General features: G+C 37.6%; 1 protein-coding gene across 1 annotated transcript in view; it reads right to left on the bottom strand.

Annotated features, from left to right (window-relative positions):
• The window catches only part of HMCN1 (hemicentin 1), a 543,718-nt gene that overhangs the window by 393,918 nt on the left and 129,313 nt on the right, over positions 1–20,487 (bottom strand). The window contains exon 3 of the mRNA XM_069546297.1: positions 675–833. Within this exon, the coding sequence (XP_069402398.1) occupies positions 675–833 (159 nt within the window). The remainder of the gene's footprint in view (positions 1–674; positions 834–20,487) is intronic.

Genomic DNA, 20,487 nt, shown 5'->3' with positions numbered 1-20,487 from the left:
GGAGTGGGGTGCCATTGCCTTGTGTATTTCCACTTGATCTCTTAGCGTTTCTGCCTTTGTCATGACAAGATCATACCTAAACTAGATTACTGGTCTCAGAAAGAGGTGGAGAAACTTGCAAGGAAGAGCCAAGTCACCCAGAGCTCAGCTGAGATAAGCCAAAACCAAACTATACCTAGATACACAAGTGAGCAAGCAGAGCCTAGGGCAACTGAGCCTGACAAACATGTGAGAAATACATGACTATTGTTTTAAGTCACTGAGAGTTAGAATAGCTTGTTACTCAGCAATAGCTAACTGATACAATGAGTAATTGACTCAGACAAGATTTCACATAGGAGGTGACATTGGAAATACAGGCTGTTCTGTTAGGGCTGTGCTTTTGTCAGTTATGTGGATAAGACAATAACAAATATCTTAATTAAACCCTAATCATTTCTTTTCCATATTGTGAAACAATGCATTTATAGTCTATGTACAAATATCACATATCTATTTACATTAAATCACACATACATACATATTGGAGCCATTATATATGTATCCATAATTGTAGTTATTGATATTTGCCACACATGGGATAGTGAGAGGGGAGGCAATCTCTTACATGCTGTATTTCTTACAGCTGCGTTCAGATGGAAAATTGAGGGGTTAGGGGGTTGACTCCTACTCACCTGTGACTGTTTCTGTTGGATAAGCTGCAGCACCTCATGAGTGAGTCGATAATCCTTGGATCGCGCATCAGTGAAAACATAGATGAAAGACCCAGGAAGGGAAATTTCCAAGGCAATTTTTATAGCTCCGATACTCATTTCTGGACAGTCGCCACCACCCTGTTGAGAAACAGTGAGAAAAATCCTATTATTTCACTGGCATAAAAGAGATAGTTATGACAAACTGCCTTAGAAGCTCAAGAAACAAGAAAGTTCTCTTCATTTCTATTTTCTGTCCGTTTGCCACTAGATTAACCACTTTGGTTACAAGGAGATGGAAAAGACATAAAGTGATGTGGAGACAAAAAAGAAAAAAACTGTACTTTTGGATAAATAAAAAATTCACCCCAGATACACAAAACGGAAATTGTTATATACTTTGTAATTAAATATTGATCAACTCCCATTCTCATACATGACTATTTCATACATCTCCTCTTCTCTTATTCTGACTCTTATTTGATGAACTTCCCTCTGTTGTACTGGGAAGACAGACGCAATCAATAGAGAACTGTCATAAACTCTCACTCCAACACCTATTAACCTACAGTACTAGTGGCCGCATGCCCTGCCTTCATGGTGAAGGAATCATTTCACTCACAGCTAAGGCTAAATTCTCACCTGTGCCTAATCAAGGACACAGTTCCTGTGACCATCCCTTCTCTCCATTCCATGGTCAAAATTTTTCTTTTTACTGGATCATTTTCACCAGCAAACAAACAGACTGGTGTATCTCCTATACCCCAAGTTTCTGCTCTGATGTGACCCATTAGAGAAAACCTCCATGACCACCTTATGTAAAGTACAGCCCCTTTGTAACTCTTTTCACTCTGCTTCATTTTTACTACTAACACATAATCTCTGTGTTTTATTTGCTACTGTATTAGGCTCAAAATAGGCTTCTCAGATGGTGCTGGCAGTAAAGAATCCACCTGTCAATATTGGAGATGCAGGAGATGCAGGTTCAAACTCAGGGTTGGTAAGATCCCACAAGGAGGGCATGGCAACCTATTCCAGTATTCCTGCCTGGAAAATTCCATAGACAGAGGAGACTGATGGGCTATTGCCCCTGGGGTTGCAAATAGTCAGACTCAACTGAGCACACGCTACTACTAGGCTCAATATATCGTCCTAAACAAAAACAGCCCTCGCCCTAAGAGGAATTCCTGCCACATATATTCCCTTCAAGGACATATGAATTTAAAGATAGAACTCAGCATGCTGTGTTTACAGTGTTATACATTATATTTTAAATTTAGGACTATATCCTACTTATATTATCATGTCATCAATGTTTTTTTCAAAATCACAGCTTTTAATGATTGTGAAATATTCTGTCTACATCCCATAATTTAGTCAGGCATTTCTCTACTGTTGAACATTAATGTTCTTTCAAATCTTCCTCTATTTTAAAGATATAAATACAAATCTATCACAGTATGATTATGTCTATAATATATATTATATATTATAGTAATTTTATATATTTTTTCCTCATGTTTCCTTTGCAGATATCCATAACTATAGGGCCAAGGAAATGAACTTTTAACCAATATGTTTTGAGCAATGAGTAAGTGCTTAAACACCCTGCTAGGACTCAGGCACACAAACATGAAGAAGCCAAAACATCTTGTACTTAAGCAGCTCATGCCTACAAAAGGCAATCAAATAAACAGCAGGGCAGCTTGGGAACATTTTGGGGTGGGAGGGCTTGTGATTCCACAGTCCACCAGAACCCAGTAAAAGTGAGCTTTTCCTTAAAATGAAAAGAATTACTTGATACAGTTTTATTCTAAACTCTGGAAATTCTATTTGATTCTCCTACTGTGGCTTTCCCTAGAGTCCAAACAGTCTCTAATTTTGATACAGATACACTGAGCACCAGAGGTCTCAACAGGGTCATACAAAACCAAGCATTAGAATTGTTCACCCTTTAGTCTGGACCACCTGAAGAATCTTTTCTTACACTAGATCCCACTCAACGCTTTTCGCTTTTAAACATCATCAATGGAATGAGTTGGAACCAAGCACCAACTGTTACAAATTACTTCTGAAACTGAGACACACTTTAAAATGTCACACATCAAAAATCACATCATTAAATAGTAGGGGGCTGGACGCTGGAGTGACTTTTGAGAAGATAACAACTATCAACTCCCAGAAATTTTATTGAGTTAGCAGGTCCTTCTATTTCTGCAGTAAATGTTTCCTATCCTCTGTTACTGATAATGCATTTTCACAACATCTAGTTTAACAAGTGATACTGTTCTCAAAAACTTGTATACATGTATCTTCAGACTGTACCTACCTCCCAAATTTGAATTTTCTATTTACAATTGCTTTTTAGATATCTACTTCTAGATGTTTTACAGGTATCTACAATTCAGTGCATCTACTATGGAACTCTTTATATTTTCTTCAACCATATCATCCCTATTTTGGGTATTGCCTGCCTAGAGCTTTAGTTCAAATCCTGAGTCACCTCTGACCCCTCCCCCGCCTTCCTTCACCTAATCAGTGGCCAAACCATTTTCCTTCTACATCCATTATGAATTTGTCCCCTCCCTTCCCCTTTACTTCCTACAATTCACTCTTCTTATCATTAATTGTATTACAAGTATAGCCTCCTATCTAATCTTTTGCTCTTCCGACCACCAAATTTTATATTTCCTGAAGTAAAGAGCTGCCTAGATCACATTCCTACTAAAATCTTTCATTAACTACTGTGTGGGATCAAATTCTCTCTCTAGCTTTCTGTCTCTGATGCTCCCTCTTCAAAACCTGCTTCCTTGGTAACTAGACTTACCACGATCACCATCGTGAACTGTAGAGAAATATTAAATCACTATATTTTGTAACAGGAATTGTGTCATAGATCAATTACATTTCAGAAACAAACAAACTCATAGAAAAAGAAATCAGATTGTGGTTACTAGAGGCAGGGGGAGAGGGAGCATAATGAAAGTAGTCAAAAGGTACCACATTGCAGTTATAACTAAAATAAGTACTAGGAATGTAGGTACAACATGGCAAATATAATCAACAGTGCTGTATGTTATATATGCAGGTTGTTGAGAGTAAACTTAGTTCTCATCACAGGGGAAAACAGTTTTTTATTTCCCTGGGTTTATATCGCTTTGTGACCTTTGCACAAAGAAATATAAAACTAGAGATATCTCTCTGGTTTTCTATCTCTTTGTGACTCTTTGCAACCCCATGGGGGGCAGCCTGCCAGGCTCTTCTGTCCATGGTATTCTCCAGGCGAGAATACTGGAGTGAATTGCCATTCCCTTCTCCAGGGATCAAACCCAGGTCTCCTGCATTGCAGGCAGATTCTTTACCACTGAGTCACCAGGGGAGCCCCTATACAGTGCTGTATGTCATAATAATTATACCTCAATAAAAGTGGAGGAAAAAAATTGCTTCTTTTAATCTATTTTCTATTCTTTAATTATGCCCCTTGCTTCACACCTTAATTCCTTAAGTATTTTCACTTAAATACTCTTTCTACTGTTCCATCTCAACCATCAAACATTCCTCACTGATGCATGCATGTCTAAAATCTCCCATTTTTCATAAGCTCTTTGATGGTAGTAATGGTGTGCTAAATCTTGAGTCCTCAGATCACAGCATTTGCTGACATACAGTAATGGCTGAGTAAATATTTGTCAGATTGAACTATTTGCCTTCCAAGTTCGAGATAATATACCTTCCTCTCTTGACAATGTTCTCTTTTCTCCCATTCAGATGTACTTCCTCACTTACTCTTCAGATGGACTCTAATTTGTTTTCTTTAATAATGTACCACATTTTCCATAGCAGAACAGTTATTGGGGGGGGGGGGGGATTATCGCATATAGCAAATGCCCTTGTGTACTAGGAAAGTGGGAAATAGCTACTGGGCAGATTGGTAACTTTAGTATGTTGGCTAGGAATAATTTATACTTGTAGCCAACTTTGCATATGCTGCTAAGTCACTTCAGTCGTGTCCGACTCTGTGCGACCCCATAGACGGCAGCCCACCAGGCTCCCCCATCCTTGAGATTCTCCAGGCTTTGCATATAGGTAATGAATATCCTGGACCACTCAAAAATTTATTAGATTCCTATTGTATTTTCAGGCTTCCCTGATAGCTCAGTTGGTAAAGAATCTGCCTGCAATGCAGGAGACCCCGGTTTAATACCTGGGTCAGAAAGATCCGCTGGAAAAGGGATAGGCTACCCACTCCAGTATTCTAGGGTGTCCCCTGTGGCTCAACTGGTAAAGAATCCATCTGCAATGCAGGAGACCTGGGTTTGATCCCTGGGTTGGGAAGATCCCCTGGAGAAGGGAATGGCTACCCACTCCAGTATTCTGGCCTGGAGAATTCCATGGACTGTGTAGTCCATGGGGTTGCAAAGAGTCAGACATGACTGAACAACTTTCATTGTATTTTCACAAGCTTAAGCAAAAAAAAAAAAGAAAAGAAATTTCTCAGTTGTACTTGATATTGTGCACCTGAGTATAAATCACTATATAAATTATCCATTTCACAGCATTTGTTAAGTGGCCAAGTACACAACAATGTTGTGTGGTAAATAACTCTAGGAGAGATGATTTTTTTTTTCTGTCATCTAGTATCAGTGGCCTTGGAGAAGTCATCTGTCAGTGGGCCAAAAATCAGAATAGCTAAGTCATCTCCAGAGACACATACTAGGAATGGCAAGAATGATGAAAATGCTGTCCAGTTACTGAGTGAAGAACAATCTCTGAGCCACCTGACTTGCATTCAAATTTATCCTAAGAGGACCTCAGGATGTTCATCCCTCAGCATCATCTAGGAGTAGACTCTAGAGACTTCTAGAATCCTTGGAAGTTTGCCTATCTCATTGTACAAGCAGGTTCCTGAAAAGAAAAATAAGTTTCTTTTTTCCAAAAGAAGTTAAAATGTTACAGCTTTAGAAAAGCCTCTAATACTTGATTCTAATTTTCTAATCATTTTAAATCATAAATAACCACTAAAATCAGCTATAAATGGAAGACTTTGGTTCTGAGCTATCTATTATCATACCTTCCCTGGTGACTCAGATGGTAAAACATGCCTACATTGCAGGAGACCGGGGTTAGTCCCTGGGTTGGGAAGATCTCCTGGAGATGGAAATGGCAACCCACTGCAGTATTCTTGCCTGGAAAATCCCATGGACGGAGGAATCTGGCAGGCTACAGTCCATGGGGTCGCAAGAATTGGACATGACTGAGCAACTTCACTTTCACTTTCTTTTTATTATCATAACCACTAACCAGCCGTATGTAACTGAGCACTGAAAATACAGTTAATGAAACTAAGGAACTGAATGTTTCAATTAATTTAAATTTATAAATTGAAGAAGCATTAATTCTTTATCCTGATGAGATGGTAAAATGATAACATTTTAAATATAATAGATTACATAGACGATTAAAATTATTTTCAACTTTTTTTTAAATTACCTATGTGGCTCACATTCTGTTTTTGTTGGACAGCACTGTTTCAGAGTAATATGTTTGGTTTAGTTGTGTAGGCTGCATTCTAGACTATTATTTGTAAGGTTGTTGCTTTGATCTAAAAGTCTTCCATGAGCTTTGCCTTTAAGAAAAAGTTCAGTTCAGTTCAGTTGCTCAGTCGTGTCCGGCTCTTTGCGACCCCATGAATCGCAGCACGCCAGGCCTCCCTGTTGATCACCAGAAACAAAATTCAAGCTGCTTTAATTTACTAAGGGTTAGGAATCAAGGTAAAATCTACTCCAGAAATCTGTAAATCATTTGCTTCATTTAAAATATATGTGTTTTATATACACAAGGTTTATAACTAAAATTTGTATATATTTATATAAATGTATAAAATCTCTCAGAAACTTAACTCACAGGATTGCTAATGCTGCTGCTGCTAAGTCGCTTCAGTCGTGTCTGATTCTGTGCGACCCCACAGACTGCAGCCTACCAGGCTCCTCTGCCTGTTTCCCAAATAATTAACTGATCTTCTGATCATTAAATTTAGCTAAAAGGCAGATTTGTCAGAACACGACTAGAGAGAACCATTGTCAAAATGTCCAAGGTCCATGCTTATAAATACGCCGCACAAGTCATATACTTAGGTTAATTTGTGTCAAACTCATATACAAATTTTAAAATTAGGGTAATGGGATTGTGACTGAACTATAAAAACAAACTGTTTTAAGTTTCTAGTTCCAAACTTGAAAGGTAGTCCTTTAAAAGTCTTAATGTTTTCTGTTTTTACCTGTATAACAGGTAAAAATCTAAAATAATATTCTATAAAACATTTACAATGGAGAAATTTAGAACTGATGAACCTAAACCTATTAAAAGTCTCATTAATTTAACCGATACTTCTGTTGGTAATAAGACACTCTGCTTGTATTAACTCAGTGGATATCAACTCTGCACCAAGCACTGAGACAGCAGTGTCTCATACACTACGCTATTTACTCTCTACATCAATTTATGAAGTAGAGATCATTTCTAGCACATTTATTGACAGAGCACTAATTTTTAAAAACCCCTTTCCCAGAATCACACAACCAGTAACTAAAAGCGCAGGGATTTGAACTCAATTTTGCCTCACCTGAGTACACAGACTCCACTAAAACATTTAATTTCCTTCATCAACTTCTGTGACTGCAAGTATCTTATCAGAGAAACTGAAAAAGCAGCAGAAGAAAGATTCGTGTTCTCCTGATGCCCACAGAATATTGCACTTTCTTCTATTACTACATTCGCTGACTTGTATTTATAATCTATCTGCTTCCTCCCACTAGATCATTGTTTCATGGGGAACTCAGTATTCCATTGTTGCTTGATGAATGAGTGGATAAACAAATGAGTAGTGGGTAAATGGGTGAATGAGACTGTATAAAGCAATCTTGACACAACCTATACATACACACTTGCTATATTCAAGTCTGAGCTTACCCAAGCGTGGACCATCTCAATTCAAGTAATAAAATCCCAGAGCTAAGTCTCCTAAGAATGCAAGTGCCAAAAGTTGCTCTTTAACAAAGCAATACATATATGAATATGCATTTTAGTTTGTAAAACTAACTCCCCTAAATCTACCTTCACCCCATTTTCTCTCTCTCCCCCTCCCCGCCGCCATCCTCCACCACTTCCCAACATCATAAGGTCAAATTTTATATCTATATATAAAAACAAACTCAGCAATGTGTATGCATCACATATAAACCTGCATACATACATGAAAATGCAAGTTGTGATTGGATATAAAGTTGCATAATGTGTTGAATTGCATAATTCCCTAAATATATGTAAGAAGGGCCTGACTCTGTTAAGGTTGTGTTTTTATTTAAACTTTGACACATAACTAATTTGTATTAGTAGGTTCATTCATCATTTTGTCTTTATAATTCTACTGATAGCTACAATTGATCACGTTGCCAAAGACACGAAGACAGAAAAAATCAGAAGCATGCGGCCTTTCACAGGAAACTGCTTGTGAGATTAAAGGGGAAAAGAAAACTGTAACTTCAGAAATACAGTGATAATTATGTTCAGAAAATAAATTCTTGTCAAAAAAGATTAAATAAAAATGAATGGAAATCCTATCAGTAAAGGGAGTAATAAAACAGATTACCATGCAGTCTTTTCTAAATACAAAACAGTGTGGAAGTAGTCCTGGAATAAACTGAACCTTTAAACCCTGACAGGAGTTAAAGAAAAATCAAGTCTCTGCCCAAAACCTAATGGGAAAATGCTCATCAAACAAAGGATCAGAGAAGGAAGATTAATCTCAAAGTGGGCCTTTGCCCATGCCTTATTATTTCTCTTCCAGACCATTTCAATTCTATTCTCATCATCTATTTTCAATGGATTAGTGTTTGTACCAATTGTTTTTCAGTTATGCCTAACTCTAAGCAACCAAAAAAATGAAACATTTTTGGCAGGTTCATTTCTGAGTCCAAAAGACTGCCCACTGGCATTACAACATTTACCCTTATTCTAACATGGCTACCATTTACTAAGCCTAGTTTCAGAGTGCAATTGTATTCCTCTCACATGGAACACCCGTGGTTTTGAATGTCTTATTTGTACAATTTTCCCTTTATGTATAAAATTTTGGAATGAAACTCCATTATAAACTGTACAAAAGTTTACAACCCTCAGTTCACTTTCTAAAAATACAGCTGTACGATTCTATAACCAAGAAAACAGAATGTACATGTGGAAACCATTAAATTACATCGAATTTAATTTAAAGTTGCTTCCAACCAAGTATGAAATAAATCAGAATGACTGTAGAATCCTAATGCATCAGTGACATTTGGTCTTCATCACTTATAGAAAATATGGCAGGGATGTACTAAGAGACAGAATATTTCAGAGTCCAGACTTCAAATCCCCATAATCAAAAAAAGAAGATGCCACATTCCAGACAGTCCACCATGCTGCCTTTACTAGGCTGAAGAAGATGGAATCCAAACCAAGGCATCAAAGAACTGCTGACCTCAGTTCCAGGAATGCCGAAGCTTAACAACGACAACCATTTCCAGGCTTTCAGGTTATCACTCATCAGTAGTAAGGGTCTAACTCTTCTGAAACTGACCTTTCCAATTATTGGAACTTATTTCATGTTGAGCCTTAAGAGGATATTCAGTTCACTTGTATTGAAACAATATTAACGCATATATATGGAATCTAAAAAATGGTACTGACAAACCTATTTGCAGGGCAGGAATTGAGACACAGACGTAGAGAACAGGCTTGTGGACAAGAGGGGGAAGGAGAGGGTGGGATGAATCGAGAGAGTAGCACTGAAATAGCTACGCCAGCACGGGTCAACAGGTAACTAATATGAAGTTGCCTATAACACGGGGAGCGCAGCCTGGCACTCTGTGATGACCTAGAGGGGTGGGATAGGGGAGTGGGGTGGGAGAGGCTCAAGAAGGAGGAAATATATGTGTACTAATGGCTGATTCATGTTGTGGTATGGCAGAAATCAATACAACATTGTAAAGCACTTAGCTCCTCCAATTAAAAATAAACAACAATTTTTTTTAAAGAATGTATATACCAGGCTCTTAATTAATAAATCAGAGAATACTGTGCCTTCATACTTTAAAATGTTTCAAAAGCTTCATAATGTACATGAATTATAATAGGCCATGGTCCTTTCATGTCTTCCCAGGTGGCGCTAGTGGAAAAAAACCTGCCTGCCAATCCAGGAGACATAAGAGGCCTGAGTTCAATCCCTGGATCAGGAAGGTCCCCTGGAGGAGAACATGGCAACCCACTCCAGTATTCTTGCCTGGAGAGTCCACTGACAGAGGAGCCTGGTGGACTATAATCCATGGGGTTGCAAAGAGTCAGACGTGACTGAAGTGACTCAGCATGACACACATGGTCGTTTCAAGAGGGAAACAGCATCTAAGCAACCAAGCACAACAAAAATACCACCATAGAGCTTCCCGTGATCAGGAGACATATAGACGTGCTCAGGGTTAACTCTAGGCGAAAATGGAAAACTACAAAAACGGTACCTTGGAATTCTCAGAATACACTTCAGTAATTCTCCTCTTCCCTGATACTTAGAGAATTCCCTCCTTTGTCAAGCATTCTGTACCTTTCTATTAGGACCTCTTTCCCATCAGATGAAGACACTGCCCTGGTTCCTGGTTGGAACAGGACATCCCAGGCTGCTTTAGTAGTAAAGAACCCCACTGTCATTGCAGGAGATACCGGTTCCATTCCTGGGTCAGGAAGATCCCCTGGAGAAGGGAAAGGCTACCCTTTCCAGTATTTTTGCCTGGAAAATCCCAAGAACTGAGGAGCCTGGCAGCCTACAGTCCATGATGTGCCAGAGACAGACAAGACTGAGTGGCTAAGCATCCACGCACTGGTCTCCTAGCAGATGGGTCTCCTGTTTGTTCAGTGAGAAGGAGCCAGAGGGGGACAGGGGCACCATCAGAGGCCACTAAAGCTAATCATCTTTGCTTATCTAAGGACTAAGCTTTCATCTTGCTTGCACTTCCTCAGGAATGCTTTCTTTCTCCCTGTCTTCTCTCTGCTATGACCCTTTTCTACCTTTGGACTTCCCTGGTGGCTCAGATGCTAAGAGCGTCTGCCTACAATGCGGGAGACCTGGGTTTGATCCCAGGTTGGGAAAACCCCTTGGAGGAGGAAATGGCAACCCACTCGAGTACTCTTGCCTTGAAAATCCCATGGACGGAGGAGCCATGGACGGATGCTACAGTCCACGGGGGCGCAAAGAGTTGGACATGACTGAGCCCCTTCACTTTCACTTTTCTCTACCATTCCTCTGAATTCCTCAGGCTCTCCTTGCCCACTAAAATCTTTCTCTTCCTTTCTGTTCCAATACTCACATATGGATTTTATGTTTCCAGCATAACTGACATTACCTTTGTTTCTGAGTAACTGAGGAAGTTGTACTGTTGTGATTCTTTTTACTTAAGGTGATAAAAATATATTTATACTCTGTATATTAGGTCTTGACAAAAAATTATCAATAGAACATACTTTTATTAATAAAATCATTATAATGTATCAATATTGCATTTATATGGCAGTTGAGATAGACAAGTCATTATTCTTAGAACTAGTAAGTAGTCACTAAGCAAGACTGGTAAACTAAGATCTAGATCATCTCAAAGGAAGAGACGAATACACATAGACAGTAGCTACCTGGGGAGCTTGTTTTTCTTTAAATCAACATGAATATAGGAGAATGGAGACTTAGTTTAAAGTTTATATATGGAAACCTGAGGGACTTAGCTGGTCACTGGACCAGTAATTGACAGTGGGATAGGCCTGCCCAAGAAAGTCCATATCAGCCTCGAACACCAACAGAGGGTCCCAGACACTGCAGACAGGAGCCCCACGTATTGTTTGGTGACAAAGGCCAGTGCTATCAAATCTCTAACTGATGTTAGAGATGCCTGGGGTACTGATAAGTTTCTGGAAGGGCTCCAAACAGCTGATGGGTTAACTGAGCAAATAATACTCAAAGTCAATACCAAAACCAAGATTCCACAATTCTTGAGACTTTCTCAAGACCTAAGAAGAAAAAAGATGGCTTCTTGAGAACTGCTTCTGATCAACTTGGATTGAGATGATTAACTCTTTAATTTGATTAAAGAAATTAATTTTTACTTTAAAAATCTTTAATTTTCCATTTTGTTGAAAATGAGGTTTATAGTTTTTTCTCTAGGAGTCTAGGCTTTAGATAAAAAAAAATTTTCCCAAGAAAAACATTTTTTCCTCCATCCTTACCAACACCCCAAAACAGACAAAATCAGGTATAGTACTTATTGTGGGGAATAGAACAATCCTCTGGTTGGCTTAATAGCATGAATGGAATAAATCCAGGCATCACAGGTCAGTAGACTCTTCTTAAAAGTGTTATTTTTTCACATGTATTTATAATATTTCACTCCACAATGACTCATGCATTTACACTTAAGAATGTATCCCTACATGCGCACTCCCAAAAGAACATCAAGAAGTGCCCCATTGTAATCCACCCCCAATCCATGTTAAGTATCTGCGTATTCTGCTTTGAAAAAGCAATCCAACAGTCAGAACACCCTTCTATACTCTCTTGTCCTTTGGAGTTCATGCAAAAGATTAAGAAATCAGCCAGCTATTTGCTTCTAGACAGGGTACTAGGATGGAAGGCTAGAAAGAGCCAATTATTCTCACTCAGTGCCCATCTTTAGTCCCCATCCTACTTCCTAGAGATATAGGATTGTTTGTCCCTCAGAAAATTTAGTTCTCTGACAGAAAACTCCAGCTGCAAACTAAAGTTTTAATAGATGCTTCAATCAGGCCCAAAGAAGCCTAACTCTAACAATAAAAATAATCAAAACCAGCTATGAACACAACTGCAGTATAAACATTACCTTTCAATCTGTTAAAATGCACTCTGCTCTTGTGTCTCTCCAAGGTGACTGTGAGGTTCCACTTAAATAAGCTTACCACATTAAGTAGCAAGAAAACATGCTGAGCAAAGGAAGTGATTTTCAATTTATGGTTAACTGTGTCATTTGCTGCTCAGTAACTGTAGGTGAGCCAATTACTCAAAGTGACTGATGTAGAAGAGGAATTTTATTTTCTTTAGGTAAAATTGTTTCATTGAGAATGAGGCAGTCTTGCATCTACATCTGTCTTTAATTCTCTACTTTCCTACTTTGAAGTAAAATACAAAGAGAAATGAAATAAATGTTAATTTGATTAGCTTAATAAGGTTACTTAAGCCAACATTTAAAAAAAAAAGAAGTAGCAAAGTGAAAAAGGACACTGGCTCGGACATTAAACACTTCCACTTTTGAGACTGCTATTGCTACTTGCCAGTCTGATGACCTGAGGAAAACATATTATCTAATACCTCAAAGCCTCAGTCTCTGAATCTGTAAAAAAGGAAGATTAATAGTTGTGTGGGTTTGAATTGAGAAGGTGACTTTAATAAAACACATATAAAATCTTTCACAAGGCCCACGTTCCATAACTGTTGTCCCTTCGTGGTGGAATTACTTAGATAACTGTTATCCCTTTATGGTAGAATTACTTGGATAACTGCTGTCCATTTATAGTAGGATTACTTGGTGACTATCTTTTCTGAAAGACTACTGGAGTACTAGAGACAGTAGTAGTAAGAATAGCAACAATAACTAACATCTACCAGCTCTTACTTTCAATCAGATGCTGTTCTACTATTCTTGTACCTTTTACACATATCATGAGTTGCATGCATTTGACTCCTGTCACTTTCTTCCCTAAATTAAACACGTCATTCCTCCTATAAAAGTGTGTATATATACACTGATATTTCCATTTAAGTTTTCTTAATATGCATTTCTTATAAATTTCTTATAAATGCATATTAAGAAAACTTACATGGAAATAAAAATTGCTTTCTTCAGTCGAATCACATCCAACACCAAACATAAAAATCACACCTTTTATAACTCTACATTATATCCGTGTGTGTGTGTGTGTGTGTGTGTGTGTGTGTGTGTGTGTATGCACTCAGTTATGTCTGATTCTTTGTGATACCCCATGGACTGTAGTGTCCATGGGATTTTGCGGGCAAGCATACTGGAGTTGGTTGCCATTCCCTTCCCCAGGGGATCTTTCTGACCAGGGATTGATCCTGTGTCCCCTGAGGCTCTTGCATTACAGGAGGATTCTTTACCCAGTGAGCCATCAGGAAGCTCACATTATATCTATGCTAACATATGATCCTTTCCCTCTTCTGGTTCTAGTCAATTTCTTTTCACTTTCTTAAATTTTTGGTTATATATCAGTTTTGCTTTTTAATTCATATAGAAGACTTCTATAAATTTAGAAATGAAAAGGACACTTAAACATAGTAGCATGATTTGGAATACTTGAGATTAAATAATTGTATACTGAATTGGCATCATAAATCAGCATTATCTCATCCTCAGTTTTAACAGTTTTTGCCTGTCTGGCCATGGTTTTTCATAATCTCTGTTGGCAGTTATTTTTAACATCAACTGTTCCCATACTACAGTAAAATATTTTTTCCCTTAATTTCAGTTTGTCTATTTACTCTTCTGTTCCAGTTAAAGAATGCCAATAATTGTACTGAACTCTAATTCATAACTATCTTGTTACTTTGTGACAATGCTAGTCCACATATTTTTACTTATTCTTGCTTATATTAAGGTCAATTTTGTTTTTTCAGAAAGAAACTGAGAGGTAGGAGCATTTAATACAATTCATACAGTACATTTATAATGGGTATTTAGCACAAATAAATTGTGCAAGTGGATTTAATCTGCTTTTCTCTTAAGGAGAAAAATATGAAAACACAAGGGCCTCCATGGTGCTGTGCTCAGTCACTCAGTCATGTCCAACTCTTTGTGGGCCCATGGAATTTTCCAGGTGGACCCCACCAGGCTCCTCTGCCCATGGGATTTTCCAGGCAAGAACACTAGAGTGGAGTGCTACTTTATACCCAAGATAATCTTCCCAACCCACAGTGCACACTCATCTCTTGCATCTCCTGTTCTGACAGAGGATTCTTAACCACTAGCACCACCTGGGAAGTCCAAGAGTCTTCATATTTAACACTAAAAATGTTGACATAGTAAAGGTAAACCTTAGTGGGCTTCCCAAGCTATTTAAAAAAAATATATAACAAGCTGAAATTTGTTTCACATCAAAAAAATTTGATGGGCAATTTTATTAAAAGACTTCTCAAAAAATTAAAGTTTATGTGAAGCATTTCAATTCTGGGGATCAATAGTAGAAATATCTTACTTTTTTACATTTCAAATGTTTGACTAATATGCTTTTTTCTGTATAAAATATTTGAATAAAAGAATATCATTGAAAGTATATCATTATCCAATGTGATACACCACATTAACAAATTGAAAGATAAAAACCATCTCAATAGATGCAGAGAAAACCTTTGACAAAATTCAACATCCATTTATTTTTTCATTTTTTGCAACATCCATTTATGATAAAAACCCTCCAGAAAGCAGGCACAGAAGGAGCATACCTCAACATAATAAAAGCCGTATATGATAAACCCACAGCAAACATTATCCTCAATGGTGAAAAATTGAAAGCGTTTCCCCTAAAGTTAGGGTGCCCACTCTCACCACTACTATTCAACACAGTTTTGGAAGTTTTAGCCACAGCAATCAGAGAAGAAAAAGAAATTAAAGGAATCCAGATTGGAAAAGAAGTAAAACTATTTGCAGATGATATGATCCTCTACATAGAAAACCCTAAAGACACCACCAGAAAACTACTAAAGCTAATCAATGAATACAGTAAAGTTTCAGGATATAAAATTAACACACAGAAATCCCTGCACTAACAACGAGAAAACAGAAAGAGAAGTTAAGGTAACAATTCCATTCACCACTGCAACGAAAAGAATAATATACATAGGCATAAATCTACCTAAAGAAACAAAAGAACTATATATGGAAAACTATAAAACACTGATGAAAGAAATCTAAGATGACACAAATAGATGGAGAATTATACCATGTTCATGGATCGGAAGAATCAATATAGTGAAAATGGGTATACTGCCCAAAGCAATCTATAGATTCAATGCAATCCCTATCAAGCTACCAACAGTATTTTTCATAGAGCTAGAACAAATAATTTCACAATTTGTATGGAAATACAAAAAACCTCAAATAGCCAAAGCAATCTTGAGAAAGAAGAACGGAACTAGAGGAATCAACCTGCCTGACTTTGGACTATACTACAAAGCCACAGTCATCAAGACAGTATGGTACTGGCACAAAGACAGAAATATAGATCAATGGAACAAAACAGAAAGCCCAGATAAGTCCATACACCTGTGGACATCTTATCTTTGACAAAGGAGGCAAGAATATACAATGGAGAAAAGACAATCTCTTTAACAAGTGGTGCTGGGAAAACTGGTCAACCACTTGTGAAAGAATGAAACTAGAACACTTTCTGACACCATACACAAAAATAAACTCAAAATGGATTAAAGATCTAAATGTAACACCAGAAACTATAAAACTAGAGGAGAACATAAGCAAAACACTCTCCAACATAAATCACAGCAGGATCCTCTATGACCCACCTCCCAGAATACTGGAAATAAAAGCAAAATTAACAAATGGGACCTAATTAAACTTAAAAGCTTTGCACAATGAAGGAAACTATAAGCAAGGTGAAAAGACAGCCTTCGGAATGGGAGAAAATAATAGCAAATGAAGCAACTGACAAAGAATTCATCTCAAAAATATACAAGCACCTCATGAAGCTCAATTCCAGAAAAATAAATGACCCAATTCAAAAATAAGCCAAAGAACTAAACAGACTTTTCTCCAAAGAAGACATACAGATGGCTAACAAACACATGAAAAGATGCTCAACATCACTCATTATCAGAGAAATGCAAATCAAAACCACAAAGAGGTACCATCTCACATCAGTCAGAATGGCTGCTATCAAAAAGTCTACAAACAAATGCTGCAAAGAGTGCAGAGAAAAGGGAACACTCTTACACGGTTGGTGGGAATGCAAACTAGTACAGTCACTATGGAGAACAGTGTGGAGATTTCTTAAAAAACTGAAAATAGAACTGCCATACGACCCAGCAACCCCACTGCTGGCCATACACACCGAGGAAACCAGAAGTGAAGGAGACATATGTACCCCAATGTTCATCGCAGTACTGTTTACAACAGCCAGGACATGGAAGCAACCTAGATGTCCATTGGCAGACAAATGGATAAGAAAGCTATAGTACGTATACACAATTGAATATTACTCAGCTATTAAAAGAATGCATTTGAATCAGTTCTAATGAGGTGAATGAAACTGGAGCCTATTATACAGAGTGAAGTAAGTCAGAAAGAAAAACACCAATACAGTATATCAATGCATATGTATGGAATTTAGAAAGATGGTAACGATGACCCTGTATGCAAGACAGCAAAAGAGACACAGATGTAAAGAACAGACTTTTGGACTCTGTGGGAGAAGGCGAGGGTGGGATTATTTGAGAGAACAGCATTGAAACATGTATATTATAATATGTGGAACAGATCGTCAGTCCAGGTTCGATTCATGAAAAAGGGTGCTCAGGGCTGGTGCACTGGGATGACCCTGAGGGATGGGATGGGGAGGGAGGTGGGAGGGGGGTTCAGGATGGGGGACACACGTACACGCATGGCTGATTCATGTCAATGTATGGCAAAATCACTACAATACTGTAAAGTAATTAGCCTCCAATTAAAATAAATACATAAATAAAAGAAAAAAAGAAATTATACAGGAAAGAATAAACTTAGTAATGCAAAAAAAAAAGCATATCATCGTCAACATCATTTTCTAAAACTTAACAAGCTTTATGGCTTCTTATAAACAATGTGACCTGAGACAAGAATTTGCAATGCATATTCACAAGGATATTAATTCTCAAAGTGGTGTATGATTTGAATACCATTGTTGTCATTTATCGTCCCTTCTTTTCCCCAGAGAGAAACCTCAGAAGCTTTCTGTACAAGCTACTTTTCTGTACCCCAAATGAAAGAAGATACAGGAAAATGAAATTAATGTTATACATTTAATGGTTTAAGTTTAGTGATTTCTCTTACATTTTTCTTGTAAAATTTTAATTACCTCTACAAGATAAATAGCTGAGTCTGGTGAAAAGTTAATGGGCAATTATTTACTTTACTTCAAACTGAATTTCCTTTTCTTGTTTTCAAAACAAATTATGAAAGGAATATTTTCAAAGGTTTCTTTTTTCTAAAAAAAATCCAAGTTAATTTTAATACAACAGCCATCCTTATTGCTCTTCATATCAGTGATTTGGGGGGAGTTACTAAAAACATTAGAAGAGGAGCCAAAAAAAAGGGTCTGGAAATTACACACACACACACACACATTTTAGTATCATACTAAAATTTTATGAAATTTGTGAATTTTAGTTTCTCAGAGTGGGTTATAAAATAAAATATTCTCTAAGCAAACACTGAAGAAAAAACAAAATACATTCTTTAGGTCAGGGTTAAGTAATGATGGAGACTAGTGTCTTCATATTTGAACCTTACTTGATGAAAATTTTTGCCACTGATTAAAAAAGGAATAATTCACCAGAAACTTTGAAAATAAAAATACTTCCATGGTATCCCCAATGCTTATAATAGTGTCCAATTTTGTATGAAGAGAAAAGTAAATATTTGATTCCATCCTTGGCTAGTTGTTCTAATTAAGCATCCTCTTATATCTCAAGACAATGTAAAAATAAATCCTTAAGATGCGGCCAGTACAGAGGAAATCTCCAGAGAAATGGACACCAGTTTTCATTCCAGGGAAGGAAGAAAGATTATTTTCTTGAACAGAGACATTATGACTCTACAGAGTATCTGTATCAAGTTCAGTTTCAGAGGTTGGCTGAGGAGGGCTCTGGGAAGGGAATCAATAAAGTATGATTAAGGATCATGACCCTCCTCCCTGGAGACAAATGGAGCAAGGAGGATCTGAAGATCCCTTAGAACAAAAGAAGGGGAGAGGCAGGAAATGAGGAAGTGCCAGGTCTCAATGAGAATGTAGGCATTTGCATTCTGGCCAGCTTTCTAAGAATATATCCCAGCTGAATTTTTGCAGAGGGGAAAAGAAATGAATGCAGTAAATCTCTTCCAAACATTCTTTCAGCTAGAAACCTCCATTACATGGCCGTACTGAATCTTTATATTACAAAAAGTGATGATTAGATTTTTAAGTATCTTTTGTGCCATCAGATAAAGTTTGTATTGTATTTGATATAGTTTCACTGTTACATGTACATTTTTAAAAGAAGCTATGCTCGTATGACATTCATTTATTCAATAGCTATTTAAGTCCACTCTCCTCCAGACACTGATTCATCCCATGGTAGACCAGAGGCTCAATGAGAGCTCTAAGGCTCTTACACTCAGGAGTTCATGATAAAACACCAGAATATAAAAATATAAACAATTAGGGTAATACAATTTTTAATTCCTGTGTTCCACATACAGGATAGAAATTTTTATGTAAATTTTCTTTCAAAGAATGTGGACAGCCAAAGTTGAAAAGAATTTGCTATATCAGGGGATAGAAAAGTAAATTGTAAACAAGTATTGAGATAAAGACTGAAAAAGAATGATATGAGAAAGGAAATGGAGGATTAATGAGAGACATAATCAGAAGAAATTTAATAAAAGAAAAACAGACAAGGGATAACTATAAAAACCTATTTAGACATTTATGAAACATAATCCAATTTAGCATGCAATTTAAAAATTAGAGACAGGCACAATGAAAGAATCGCGATGGAATACATATTTGGAATGCCAAATTCCTGAGTTTTTCACCCTATGCCCCAATTATGCTCATACCATATATAGTTCCAAATAAAGTCATACACTCGACAGTGAAACCAATTGAAGTATTAAACTTCAAACTCTAATCTGAACTGTTAATTTGTACACAGTGGTGGTTTGTTCCTTCATTCTTCCATTCATTCTCTATGAGCACACTCTATACGCCAGGCATTTTACTAAGGGATTCAGTGATTAACTAAATCAGACATAACTCTTCACTATGAATCCCAACTGCTTTGTGACAGAAAGAGGCCATGAGATATGACCAATCCTGGAGGACAGGACGGATTCTCTGACGAAGTGGTATTCCAGATGAGATTTTGAAAACAGGATTTTAAACTCGATTAAAGGAGCATGGACATGAGGGCAAGATGAAGAACTTCCTATGCAAGGAGAGGAGAAAGAAATGGCACCCCACTCCAGTATTCCTGCCTAGCGAATTCCATGGACAGAGGAGCCTGGTGTGCTACTGTCCATGGGGTCACAAAAAGTCGGACATGACTGAGTGACTAACACACACACATGCAAGGAGAACAGCACATGCAAGGGCCCCACAGGGAGACAGGGGAGGATCCAGACACAGCAGACTCTGTGCAAGACCCCTACAGCAGATCTCAGGGCCCAAGGGAGAGAGTGGCTCCAGGAAGGGCTGACAGGTTGACAGGCCTCAGATCACTCGGGAATCTGGGAACACTGGGGTGAAGTGAGGGTAGGAGGTGAGTGGACAGAGTATTAGAGAGGAATGTTGAGGGACTTTTTTTTTTTTAGATCTTTCGTCTGCTGGTCAGAGTAGAGAAAGGCCTGGAAAATCAAAGCAAGAATAAAAGCAGGGAAATCACTTAGAAGCTTTTTTGCATTAATTGAGCCTAAAGATACAATTA

Source organism: Ovis canadensis, chromosome 12, assembly GCF_042477335.2.
Source record: "Ovis canadensis isolate MfBH-ARS-UI-01 breed Bighorn chromosome 12, ARS-UI_OviCan_v2, whole genome shotgun sequence".
Classification (NCBI taxonomy): domain Eukaryota; kingdom Metazoa; phylum Chordata; class Mammalia; order Artiodactyla; family Bovidae; genus Ovis; species Ovis canadensis.
Note: the sequence above shows the minus strand (reverse complement) of the source record. Positions and strands in the feature narration are given on the sequence as shown.